Source organism: Protopterus annectens, chromosome 13.part0 (assembly GCF_019279795.1).
Source record: "Protopterus annectens isolate FY-2018-M chromosome 13.part0, PAN1.0, whole genome shotgun sequence".
Taxonomy (NCBI): domain Eukaryota; kingdom Metazoa; phylum Chordata; order Ceratodontiformes; family Protopteridae; genus Protopterus; species Protopterus annectens.
Genome location: NC_056747.1, coordinates 329,234,253 through 329,247,214, shown reverse-complemented (window position 1 = coordinate 329,247,214; position 12,962 = coordinate 329,234,253). Strand labels below are relative to the sequence as shown.

Sequence of the window (12,962 nt, the reverse complement as noted above, 5' to 3'; positions counted from 1 at the left end):
CAATAGGACATATGTCCCAACAGTAGAGTTAAGTCAGCACATACCAACTGAGTTGTGTATTTAGTTTATTGTTGCAGATATGGTGGGGGGGGTGTCAATTAACAGCTAGTATATTCCTGTAGTTTGCATTACTTTTCTAGTCAGTGCTGTGATCTGTACCTTACAGGTATTAGTACACTACCCTGCTGCCTTAGTTTGGACAGTGGTATGGCTGTCGACAACAATATACATTAACTGGTTTTTACCTGCAGTAGACACCTCTTACCTGGTATACCTGTGGAGGTATTGTTTGTTAACACTATCTGTTTCTACACATACTCCCAGATTCCAGGTTGATGTTATGCAGATACCTGTCCTTCTCTTTTTGCACACACTCTGGGCATGTCTTCACCACATGCATGTGAACCGGGACATATTCCGACTATTGTCCTCTTAAAACTTTAATGACTTGTACAATGACAGGTTTGTTTTATTTGACTTTTTCCAAATATGTACAGGTCTGACAGTCAGTTATATGACATGAAATGCTGCCTACATGTCAGAAATTAGCACACTGATTTGGCAGGGGGCAGGGTAACAGCCAGCAGAAATGGGCCAAATAACTGGACATGCTGAACATTTCTGTACACTTGTGGGGTATGATTGTGCATACAGCTTACTACCACTCCCAGGATTCGAACCATGGCTGTGTCTGCTAAAATTATAACACTGTCCATTACAGTTGAGTGTGCTATATAGGTATTGCTGTGTATCTGTTGTCTCATTTCTGTCTATAATTCTCCTGTGGTTTTACATTCTGACCTTGTAATTACAGCACTCTTATACAGGATTTCCTAGACAGTTGTATTATGTAGTACATTGTGGGTGACAGTGATGAGTAATACCTTATTATTCTGAGCAACTGCAACACTAACAATGCCATACAATATCAGAGTAAACAGTACCAGTACAGGATGTCAATCTTTTATTTATAGGCACAGTGTTCGTATCTGACAGACCTGTGGGAGCAATGTTTGTTAGCACTACCTGCATGTTGCCACACAAATTACCAGTTTCCACATTAGTATTATGCACATACGTCTCACTTTGTTACTGTACACACACTGGTCACAGCTTGACAACATGGGGGTGGAGACGGGAATACTTGGCTGTTTACTGTACACACACTGGTCACAACTTGACAACATGGGGGTGGAGACGGGAATACTTGGCTGTTTACTCATAACATTTTGGGGGGGTTGCTAGACTGACAGGTTTGTTGTTACAGATGTCTGACAATCAGTTGTATGTCTTGTTTGGTGCCTAAACATCTGGGATCATACCACTGTCTTCCCAAGGGAACAGACAGCAGCTATGGGCCGATTTACTGGATATTCTGGACATTTCTGTACACTTGAGGTATTATTCTGCATACAGTCTATACCACTCACAGGATTCGAACCATGGCTGTGTGTGCAAAAAATACAACAGTTCACGTCACAGTTGAGTGTGCTATTTGGATTTTGTTGTCTGTCTTTTCAATGTTTTCTAAGTCTCTCTCTCTCTCAGTTCTATTTGACCTCTTGGGATTACAGTAGTCATATACAGACATTCTTACACAATTTATTTATGTAGCACAGTGTGGGTAACAGTGCTTACTACAACAGTACTATTAAGTGATTGCAACTCTACATTACCATATGATACCAGAGTGAACACATGCAGTCCAGCAGTTAGACCTTAATTGTCAGACTATTATGCTTTTATTTACATACAACCTATATGAGACTCTTCCTGCCCTATTCTCTGGTGTATGCAGTACATGCCTTAAACAATACAGGTTTTATACAGGCAATTAACTTACTACTACTTTTAGATTTATTTACTATGACACTACATGCAAGAGTATTACTAACCTACCTCACGCTGCAACCGCTGCAGTCTACAGCCTTGGACTTCCTGGTTCGCAGCCTGCTCACCTGCCGCTGTGAAAGACATAAGAGGAATATTTAGCCATACCTATCCATAATATACATGAGCTGGCAATTATTAAACAGATAGTGGACTGATACACATGGCTGGGACATCCCCTGTCCTCCTAGCCTCTTGGATCCACTGATCCAAGAGCTCCCCCTTTCTCTGCTTCAGGTCAGCATAGTGATGCCTGACCTGCTCACCAGTTCGGGGTATGCCATTGGGACTGGTGTGGTCACGGGCGAGATGGTTCCAGGCATCTGCTTTGTATTGGGAACCTTGGTACTGGCCCTGCAGCAGTCTGTGGTCATGGTCTTTCATAAGGAGTCCTGCCTTGACTCTGGACTGTTGGATGCCGTAGCGCTGTGCACAAAAGCGCACACCCTCTCCCATTCCAGACATAGTGCCTACAACGGGAAGCTACAACCAGTTATGAGATGTATTCCCGCCTGTTGGGTTTAAATAGGGCCGGTTTCCCACACTTTGCCATGATTGGACGGTTTTGAAAATGTTAAGCTATGGGCAAACCTGCTTACCTAAGGTTGGCATTGCTTAAAGGGGTATACCAATGGGAAGACTGAGTTAGCTGGCCTCCACATTGCTTACACCTGCTAAGCTGGGCTGTGCAATGCTTAGCGTTGCTTAATATTTAATTTGCATTATATTTACATTGTGGCATTGATTTACTATTCATTACATGTTATGTATGTGTTTGGTATCCATGATTCATGTGTACGTACACTGTATGGGGTCCTTGTGTTTATTAGGAGATGTCAACACTTTATTACAATGACACCTCACATCTGGGCTTAATGCAGTAATCCAGTTCACATATTTATGTCCTGTACTGGGTTATACAATATAAAACTGTATATTGATTCCTTTCACATGTTCAGTTTATATTTCCTATAGTGAGGATCTGTTTGGTGATACCTCAATCTTATGTACTGCTGTGATGGCTTAGTGTAACTACTGTGACTATAGTGTACAGGGTCCTGGGTTCAAGACCTGCAAAGGCTGTTTATTTTTTTTCTGGCCAGAACAGTGGCTGATGCATACAGAGTGATTAAGGCACTTTTAAGCAATTGTAAGCGGGTTTGCGTGAAGGTAAGCAATGCTAACCTCCTGTTAAATATGCTTACAGAGAGTTAGCTTCAATATTGCTTAACCTGTGTGAGCATTGCTTACCCCCACGCAAATGGGTTTAAACTCGCTTACTACTGTTTAAATATGCTTAGTCCCATTTACTACTGCTTAAATATGCTTACTCTTGCTGACTAATGCTTACACCCACTTACCACCGCACTAATTTGGACAGTAATGTCTAATGGTTCTTGGGAAGGTGGTGGATTTGGAATCTGTATGGATTTATCATTCATTACACATTTTACCTTCCATTTGTATCCCTGATTACTGTGTACATATACTGTATGGGGCACTTGTGAGTATCTGTGGACTTTGTAACATTATGACAATGACACCTCACATTTGCATTTAATGAAGTACTGCAGTTCACAAATATATGTTATGTTGTAGGTTATGCAACAAAATAAATTGATCATAAAATGATTTGACATGGAAAATGGATTGTACTGGAGTGGGACTTGAACCAGGAATGACTGCTCGTAAGGCGAATGCTCTGCTCACTACACTACAGCTGTACTGCTTCATTTGCATATATCTTGCCTTTTATCCTTTTATGCCATTTAAGCTGCATTAACCGTAGCTAAGCGATGGGCAAACCTGCGCAACTATGGTTAAATTTAATCTGTTTTATTAAGAAAATAAACTTCTTTGTCTTTACTATTTTAACTATTGCACTTGTAAATTGGGGGATGTTGTTGAGGGTATGCGAACACCTATGAACGGTCTTGCTCATTCTTATTCATATACTGCTGTTCTTCATTGCAGGAGTGTGTATATTGTGAGAGCTCTGCTTACATACATGCTCCGTGTCCATTTAGGAGCTCAGGCAGCACGCCTTCATTAATATGCTAGGCGTGCTGCCATCCTGCTCCTAAACGGCTGCTTCCATGCAGGACTAGGCTAGTCCTGCACAGAAGGATAGTGAATCCGGGGTGCTGTCTTTGTATAATGGCGCCGTGCTGTCCTTCCATGACTGGTAATATCCTGGTGCCTTTTTTTGATGTACTGAGCATGCATGTGGGACTTGTGTTCCCATGCATACCCAGTACATCAGTGATTTGGAAAGGAAGCAATGGAGAAAAGAAGGTCTCCATTGCTCTGTTTTTTTTTTTTGTTTTTTTTAATAAAAAAAAGTTTCAGACATTTTAGGGGTAGGAGAGAGACAGAATGGAGGAAATACAAGGAAAATCAGGTATGTGTCTTATAGCGTACCTGATTTTCCTAGTATTTTCTTCATCCTGTCTCTCTGCTATGTCCGGAGTCTGGATTACAGATTTTTTTTTTTATTTTAGTTAAAACATTTAAATTAAAACTTACAGTATATAGCAAAGGAAAAAAGGTCTGGGCAACCGGAGCTTTTTCCATTGGTATGCTAGGATTTACAACAGGCACGCTGATTGGGCTGACCAATCAGCATATTCGTTTTGGAATATTAATGACCAGTCATTGTATAAGTATTTGTAAACTCACTCTTTCACACCATATCATTTTTCCCATTTTGTTTTCTAAGCAGTTCTTCTTTAAATTTCCTAAAAACCCCTCGTAGATGTTTTATTATCCTAAAGGTTGAATTTGTTAGCTGTCTAGGCAGTTGAAATGATGTTAAGCATACAACATCATAGATAACTTTGTTCCCAAGCACTGAATCGTCTGTCAAAAAGATGCCAAATGCTGGTTGGTGAAGATAAGTCCTATTATAAGACTCATCAAGGAGAATACTTGTCTTGGAACAGATGATACATTGAGCATATCTATTCTTTGAGGATCATGTGGGGAACAGCAACATCCATTAACATGGTAATTACAGGACTTTTAATTGTATCCTGCTTATAGTTGTTCTTAGTGGCTTTTTACTGTAAGATTATTATGTAGGTGCACATCTTGCAGATATGAAGGAGTGGAATATGTAACACCACAGACTTTAGGGGATGCTAAATGGATCCTTAAACAAGGTTTCATTTATGGTCCAGCTCCCCCACCCTCTAAAGTTAGTAAAGCTTCATAATTGCTTGTCATCTACTTAGATGTCCGTTAATTTTTCTGTGCCTGAAAAAGGCACTGGGAAATGACAGATTTCTTATTGAAGTTGTATACCCCTTAAGAACAGAGGTGAAGGCAGTCATCTATAAACCAGGATGATGAGCTGGTTATCTCATTCTTTGTGGATCCTGACTGAATGCCCTTGGCAGCACCATCTTAGAATTTGTTTTTTTTTTTCCTCTACATCTGACTTCTTTGGTAAGGGCAGTATTTCATTCAGTAACCAAGTCTTGCCTGTGTAACAGAGGAATACGGAGAGTGCTGCCATATCACTGTGAATTTCCTGGCAAGATTGTCATTCCCTTATATTCCAAAAGACACGACTTAAAAAGCAGACCTCTAACCAAAAGAAAATGTAGAAGTCAAGGCAGATCATACACTTATATTTAAAAATAAATAAGCGCTTTCGTCCCGATCTTGGTTTAATAGGAACTTCATCAGATAGAAACATTTCCTGTACTCACTGTTTAAATTAGCTAAAAACAATGGCATAATTTCCCTCAATTCTTAAAGTACCAGCATGTAAATTACCGCAAAACCATACATAGTAACAATGCAAAGAGATTTAAATATAAATATATATTACCAATGATTGACATTAATAACCAAAACAGTTAAAGCGATCATAATTAAAGCCCTACGGCACCTAACCGAAGAAACTCCAGGAAGCCATAAGAGGTACTAAAAATTCATCTTTAAGTTCAATTTAAATACTTAATCTAAATAAAATTAACCAGTCAAATAAAATTGGTTAAGTAATCTTATAAATACGTTTCTTCTAATTTAATTTATTAACATCATCTATTTAATGTCCTCAGTTTCAATAAACTACTGATGGACACACTATCATTTAAGCCCAGCCAATATAGGGAATTTAAACGAAGTTGCCAAGTAAGTTCTAGTTCCTCTAATAAATATGGCCAGCCCCCCCCCCCCCCCAAATCAGATAATTTTATTGAATCCAGGATTATAAATTTAAACTGATGTACTGGGTAGGCTAAAATATGTTTTGCTAAGGCATTGCATTCACAACCATCCCTTATGTTTCTTAGGTGTTCTCTTATTCTGTTTTTCGGTCTATGCTCGGTTTTGTCCAAGTGAAAACATGGGCAATTTTGGCACAGAGCACAGTAAACCACTTTTTCACTAGTACAACAGAATCTGTCTGATTTTTATTTTGACTCCATTAATTTCTAGACTGTTGGTTTCTAAGATGTTACTACAAAATTTGAATATTCCACATTTATACATATACTCTTGATTCTGTTTATATTTTCTCTGCTCAAGTAATTTTTTATAGTGCACCCTTTTCTATATGCACAAATGGGTCTCTTCCCCCAGCAGATCCCTTAAGTCTTTTTCATTACTTAACAGATTCCAATTCTTTGTTAAAATATTTTAACCTGAGATGTGTCCTTACTAAAAGTTGTTAAAAAAAATGGATTAATATGGTAGTATTACTCATTCATTTTGTGTGTGTGTGTGTGTGTGTAGGGTTTCCATCTCGGCAGTGCTCAAATTATTCTATGCAGCATATCACAATTTTTTGTATAGTAGTAAAACATGATAAAAAAAACATTTCAGCTGTACAGGAACACTAATTTGTACAGAGAAAGTGGAATATGATGTAATGAATGTTTTGGGAATATATGCATGTTTACTTTGCATTACAAAAAGTCAATAGCACTGCAGAAGGGTGGCAGCTGCAGTTAAGGATGTTAGCAGTTAGTACAGATAAAATGGTACCTTCAGTTAGTGTGTTGCGACATAATCCTAATATCTCTGCACAAAGCTGGGAAGACGTTTAAGGCATTTGAAAAGGAAAAATCTTTAATCAGAAAGAGAAATATCTGATTCACAATTGCAATAGTCCTACCTTTTTTTTTTTACGTAGAAGAAGTAATTATGTTATCATGCATTTTTCAATTAAATGGTTATGAAGTAAATTTAATATTACAAAATAGCAATCGGTATATGAAAGTGTGGGGATCAGAACTTGAGTAACTGGGAGCAAATATTGGAAATGTAAAATGTATAGTGAAATTATACACATGAAAGAGACATGGATAATTAAAACTAACTTTCATGGACAATGCAAGTCTCTAGTACCTCCACTCTTACATAATTCAGGATTTGTTGTGTATTTTGCTGACATTGATTTTAAATGCAGTTATTTTAAATAATATATAATGTATATTTTATCAACAGAAACAAGCCTGTGTGCTGCTACGCAACCTTGTTTCTCGGAATCCCGATTATTGCCAACCTATTTTGGAGATGGGAGCAGAAACATTGATTATTCAAGCTCGAAATGCCCATAGAGACTGTGATGATGTTTCCAAAGCTGCTTTGAGAGATCTTGGATGCAAAGTAGAACTCCGTGAACTTTGGACTGGACAGAAAGGAAGCCTGGCTAACTGAACAAATGATAGGATGTTCTCTTTAGGGCCTTTTAAAAAGGCAAACACATGTCTATACCCTAGAAAACCACTTAAGTGAGAAAAAATGGTGAAAAGCTGCTTGTATGGCATTTCTGAGGGTGCACAAATGACAGAAAAAATCTGGTCATTAAGTGTCATTTTATGGATTATAATATCATTCTGAAATGATGCACTGTGTCTTAAATGACTTTTCATACTTGAAATTGATCTTGTCAGTGCAGTTTAATGGTTTACATTCTTAACTACTTTTATTTATTTCATTATGGAGCACCACTTAACAGTAGCCAGTTATATCTAAAACATTTACAGTAAAGTGTGCAGGAAGATGACAACTTTTTCAAAGTATAAAAGGGTGTTTTTTTATTAGCTTAGCTTTTTAAATTCCTAACAGGCTGTAATAGACTTTTTTTGTCAGCATATTGAGAAGAATTTGTTAAGGCCTTCCATATTTTTTCTAAGATGTGACTGGTTTCAAACTGGTCTACTCAGTCGTCCTTGCAGAGGGAATCAGATGTTTGCAAGGGGCACACTTACCCATTTAATTTTTGGATGTCAGCATGGTATCTAGTGTTAATGACGTTTGCGTTGTAGCCTACTTATTAGGAAGTGATCTTGGGCCCACTGCATTTCTCTTTTGAATTGTGTGGCTTTTCTGTGCTTGATGTTTGCCATGATAGTGTGATCCATTTTAGAATAGTCTTTGACACAAGTTGAAGATTTACTGGTAAATCTTTTTTTTTTTGTAAGGGAAGATTGGGAATATTTTGACTTTTCTCTCCAGTGTATACAGTCCTTTCCATCATGGACTAAGATTTTCCCATGTTAAGTAAGAAACGCTAGTTAGGGTACCAACATTGTTCAAAAGTTGAATGGTGCAGTTATTTTCTTACCCTCGTTACTGTTTTTTCAGCATTTGATATGGTGGCTCATGAGCTGGTAGTTTACATTAGTTCGTTAATTGGCGCTCATTATAGTTTCTATACCAGACACTTAGTTTAAAGACAAAAGCTTAGGTTTTTTTCCTGATGTATTTCAGGGTGAAAGATCCAAATTTATTTAGGGTTCAAAGCACGATGCTCATTGCTTTAGTGTCATCTGTAGGTGAATGTTTGTCATTCTTATCTTATCTAGGCATTTATTCAGCTAGAAGAGAGATGATCAGTGATGTATGTGACATTGATTTCACAATGATCACTAGATGCAAAGCTCTGTGGTAGTAATTCTAGCTGTCCCTGCAGTCCATAGCAGTCAAGCAGAATGTAACAGCCAGATTACTGATAGACCTTCCAAGTACATGTCTCCAGCCCTGCATGACCTGTGCTGGTAGATGAGGAAAATCTGCTTTGTGGTTCCAAGGACATCACCTGAACATCAGGTTTCTTTATGATGAGCTGGCTCACTTGAAAGTAGCCTTTCTGATCCCTGAGAATTGTTCCCTTGTCGGGGATGGTTGATGTTGCAAGATTCACCAGTGTATTATTATGTGTTTTATAGCATGTAGTTTATATGAATTATTTCTGAGTCCATGTTCTAGAGTAAATTGCTTTGAATCCTCAAGTTTATCTGAATATATGTATTGTTGAAAATAAAAAGTTTGAAGTGTACTACTTGGGTACAGGATCGGTTATACTCCACTTATACTTTTTCCTTTTCATTATTTATTAGTAAATAATTTGTTCATAAATTTATAAATTATGTTGTTGTTTGATATGTGTTTAAATTATGATTATAGGGGCTGTGATGTTTCATACAGTATATTGTGATCTCTTTTGGGGAAAAAAGTGGGAGGAAGCTGAATTGGAGAAAGTTTTCAGATGAAAAAATCCTGACTGTTTTCATGCATATGGCTACAGAACTGTATAACAGGAATTAAAAAATACAGCTCCAGTGGGGATTGTATTCTATGATGCATTTAAATTTTGTTAAACGTCCAGAATTTTTATCAGTTCTTAATTTTTTCTTTGCATTATGTTGATCAGTCGTTAAACCAAGCTTCATATCGGGTTTGCATAGAATTTGTTTAGCTTGCAGTACAGATGTAGCTTTCAGCTGTAGAGTTAACGTTAGCATGTTTTCACTGAAAGAGAAAAAAATTAATGTGGAAAGTTGTGTTGTGGTGGGATAGTGTTTTGAATAGGGATTGTGGTGTGATTGCCACTGCAGAACCTCACTGTAGCCTCAAACGGTACACAGTTAGTAAAAAAAATTGTACACCTTCATTGTGGATTTGGTTAGAGTTGTGAGGAAGAAGTTCTGAATTTCTAGTTTTCGTAGTGCCAGATTGTTATGTTACAGCTACCTCATATCAACTCAGAATAACATTTTTTTTGCCTACTGTAATACACACTGAGTAGGCTAGTGATATTTCCTTGTCCACTAAATTATGTCTTTTCTTTTGTATGCCTATCTTTTAAAGTGTTTTTCAGACATTTTCTGAAGTGACTTACTGTAGAAAACATGCACTGTATGTACACATTTTATGAACATGTAACTTTTAGGGCCATTATGCTGAATGTTATACTTAACTTTATTTCACGTTTATGCTCACCAGTATGTTAGTTTAATTCTTTTCTAAATATTTCTAAAGTATGTAAGCTTGGAATGTTCACTGTAGGGCTCCTGATTTAACAACCTTGTTAAAACTGTGCTTTATTTATTTTATAACTCAAATATTGAAGTTCATTGTTAGCTAGGCATGTAGTTCAGGAGACTTTTTAGGAGTCCAGTTCATTTTCTCAACTTTTCCAGAGCACTGTCTCATTAAATTACATGCTCACAGTCTCACTGTAGGCAAGTAGAGGCTGAGGGAATAAAACCATGCACTGTTGGAAGCAACTCATTAGTAGCAGCTCGTAGCTTTAATCTTGTGTGTTAACTGCTAGATTGTTTGTGTTTTTCCATTGTTTTTTTAGTTTAGCATTTCAAGCATCCTTTCCGAAGTCTTACTTCAGTAACAGATTTTAGGATGATTAGATATTAATTCTGTTCATTTTTTATAGCTGTGTTATATTTTTGTTTTCCCTTTTTTATCTCTCCATTTTCAGTATGTTGCTTTTTTATATGGTGCCCAAATTGATTGTACTGTTCTTTACCTGATCAGTTAGTGATGTATTTTATTTTTACCCTTGTTGGAGCTGTTCAGCAGCTAAATTTTCATGGATTCATGGAATTCTTGAAGTAATTTTAATTATTTATTTATTTATTTTTTTGTTTTGTTTTGTTTTTTATAGATATATCTATCCTGAGCTAATAACAGACAGTATTGTATTGAACGAGCCCCAGGAAATGCAGCTAGCCATTTAAACAATTTCAGCTTTCATAGCCTGCTGTCTTACTTCAAGTCTCATATCATCTAAGGATATTTAACGGAAACAGTTTTTCCAGTTGAATGTTACTTTCACTTATGGTAAAAATGCTGATTTCCTTTTTACACACAATAGAAAACTGAATTCCACATCCCATTTCCAGGTTAGATTATATCCAACACCTGTGGCATAATGCAACAGTAAGCACAATGGGAGCAGCCTGAGTTCCGATAATGGCCTGAGTTCCAAAGGCAGGCTAGGGACAAGGAAAACTGCTCTTCTGAGTTTATGTCTGCTCAGTTGCCTTCTGTCAGAGACTGGGGTCACTGTAGAAGGCAGACATCTGCAGCGGGCTTTGAATGTTGAAGCAAGACTGCGGGTCCTTAGTAATGCTATGAGTCTGTACATGTGAGATAGCTGGTAACATAAAAAGCATTGCCGAAAAGTGGTGCTCAAAAATGTTGTCTAGTACTATCCATCTACTGACTGAATAAATTAATGAATAAATTAATTCACAGTGTATTTTCATATTATGCAAGTAACTCTCAAAGCTGTCTGTTTAAAGGTGACATAATGCAAGTCACTAAAAAACATTTTGTTTCCCAGTAATGATTTCAAGTTTTGGTTTGCCAGATTATAGTGCAGAGTGTAAATATTCAATTGACACTTACTGTTTTATGATTTCAAAAGGCTGCACCCTTGTGTATTTAGATTACAGAAGAGTTTTAGTGGAAAAAAGTGTAAGTAATACTGTTTGGAGTTAGGAAACTACAAAGGAAACCAAATAGGTTTGGGAGTCAGACGACTCCTGCATTCAGTAATGTTGCTGAGTGTGACACAGAAATGGAATATTATTCATAGCAAATACAAAGCAATTGAGTCTTCACTATATACACCTTGCCAGTATCCACCATAAGACTGAACTTCCTGTGTTGAGCAGGGCCAGGCCGTTAAAGCCAAGGGTGATTTTTTTCTGAATACCCATCCAGCATCCAGTTCCCATTTGAAGGAAGGTAATGCATTATTCTGCTTAATTTACAGTGCTGGCCTGTTCCAAAGGTTCAAGAGAGAAGCTGCGTAATGAAGCACTCTCTCCACCTTGTCCTGTTTAACTGCTGATAAAGATAAACTCCCTCTCAACCTTGTTCTGTTTTATCTGTTTGTGAAGATTTAGATCCCTTTTACTGGTATTTGTAGGATGATTTTTATTTGTGGAGATGCAAAAGATCCTGGACAACTTCACCTCTATTGTCTCTAAAGGCAAGGCATGTGTTTCCCCTCAGAAGTCTGTAAGATACTAAATAAAGGGATAGTGCTATCAGTCTTTTCTGGTAGTTTAGGGTTTTTAAACAAGTAGTTTTCTTGGAGTCTTTCTGGTTGTTTGATATGTTTAATGAGGTACTTCCTAAAGAGAGCATTAGATTTGATAATGGGCCTAAGTGCTGAATATAATGGGACAGTGACCTCTCTGGGTTCTAGAAGATATCTCCTGGGCAATTGGTTGCACTAAGCAGGACTTCCTGAATGCAGTCGTTATGTGATGATTAATGGAGAAGGAATTATCAACCCATGTTCTAAGGTCTGTAACAACATTCTCTTTTGAGTAAGACATTTTCTGTCATATAGTGGGGGAAGGGAAGGTTTACCAAACAGGTCTATGTTACACCTTGTTGCTCATCCTATGTTATGATTCAAGACGAACAGATGGGGTAGTTCGTTTATATGCTTTATCGTATAGAAACACATCAGGATGGATAGCAGCAGCATAAAATATAAACAAACTGATTAACTGACAGACCATCGCCTACATGCATGCTTACATCTCAACAGCTCTCTACAAAATGGCAGTCTGGCTCACACATGCTCAGTATTTGTACACATGCAAGCCCATGGAGAGCTTCTTAAAAGTACACATGCATACTGATCTACATCCTCCCTCTTTAGTGAATTGCCCACAAAAAATGACATCTGAGAAAGACATGATGCAATTATACAGACACTGAGAAATAAACACAACGTTCATGTCCAAGTTGCAGTGTATCTGGAACATGGTCTGGAAATGCAACCTGATCTAGTG

At 37.5% G+C, this 12,962-nt stretch overlaps 1 protein-coding gene across 7 annotated transcripts in view; it reads left to right on the top strand.

Moving 5' to 3' along the window:
- Positions 1-11,396, top strand: part of ARMC6 (armadillo repeat containing 6) — an 817,201-nt gene extending 805,805 nt beyond the window's left edge. For all 7 annotated transcript variants that reach the window (XM_044053937.1, XM_044053934.1, XM_044053935.1 and 4 more), the window contains one exon: positions 7,348-11,396. In XM_044053937.1, coding sequence (XP_043909872.1) covers positions 7,348-7,560 — 213 coding nt within the window. In that variant the 3' untranslated portion in view covers positions 7,561-11,396. The remainder of the gene's footprint in view (positions 1-7,347) is intronic.
- Positions 11,397-12,962: the final 1,566 nt, after the last annotated feature.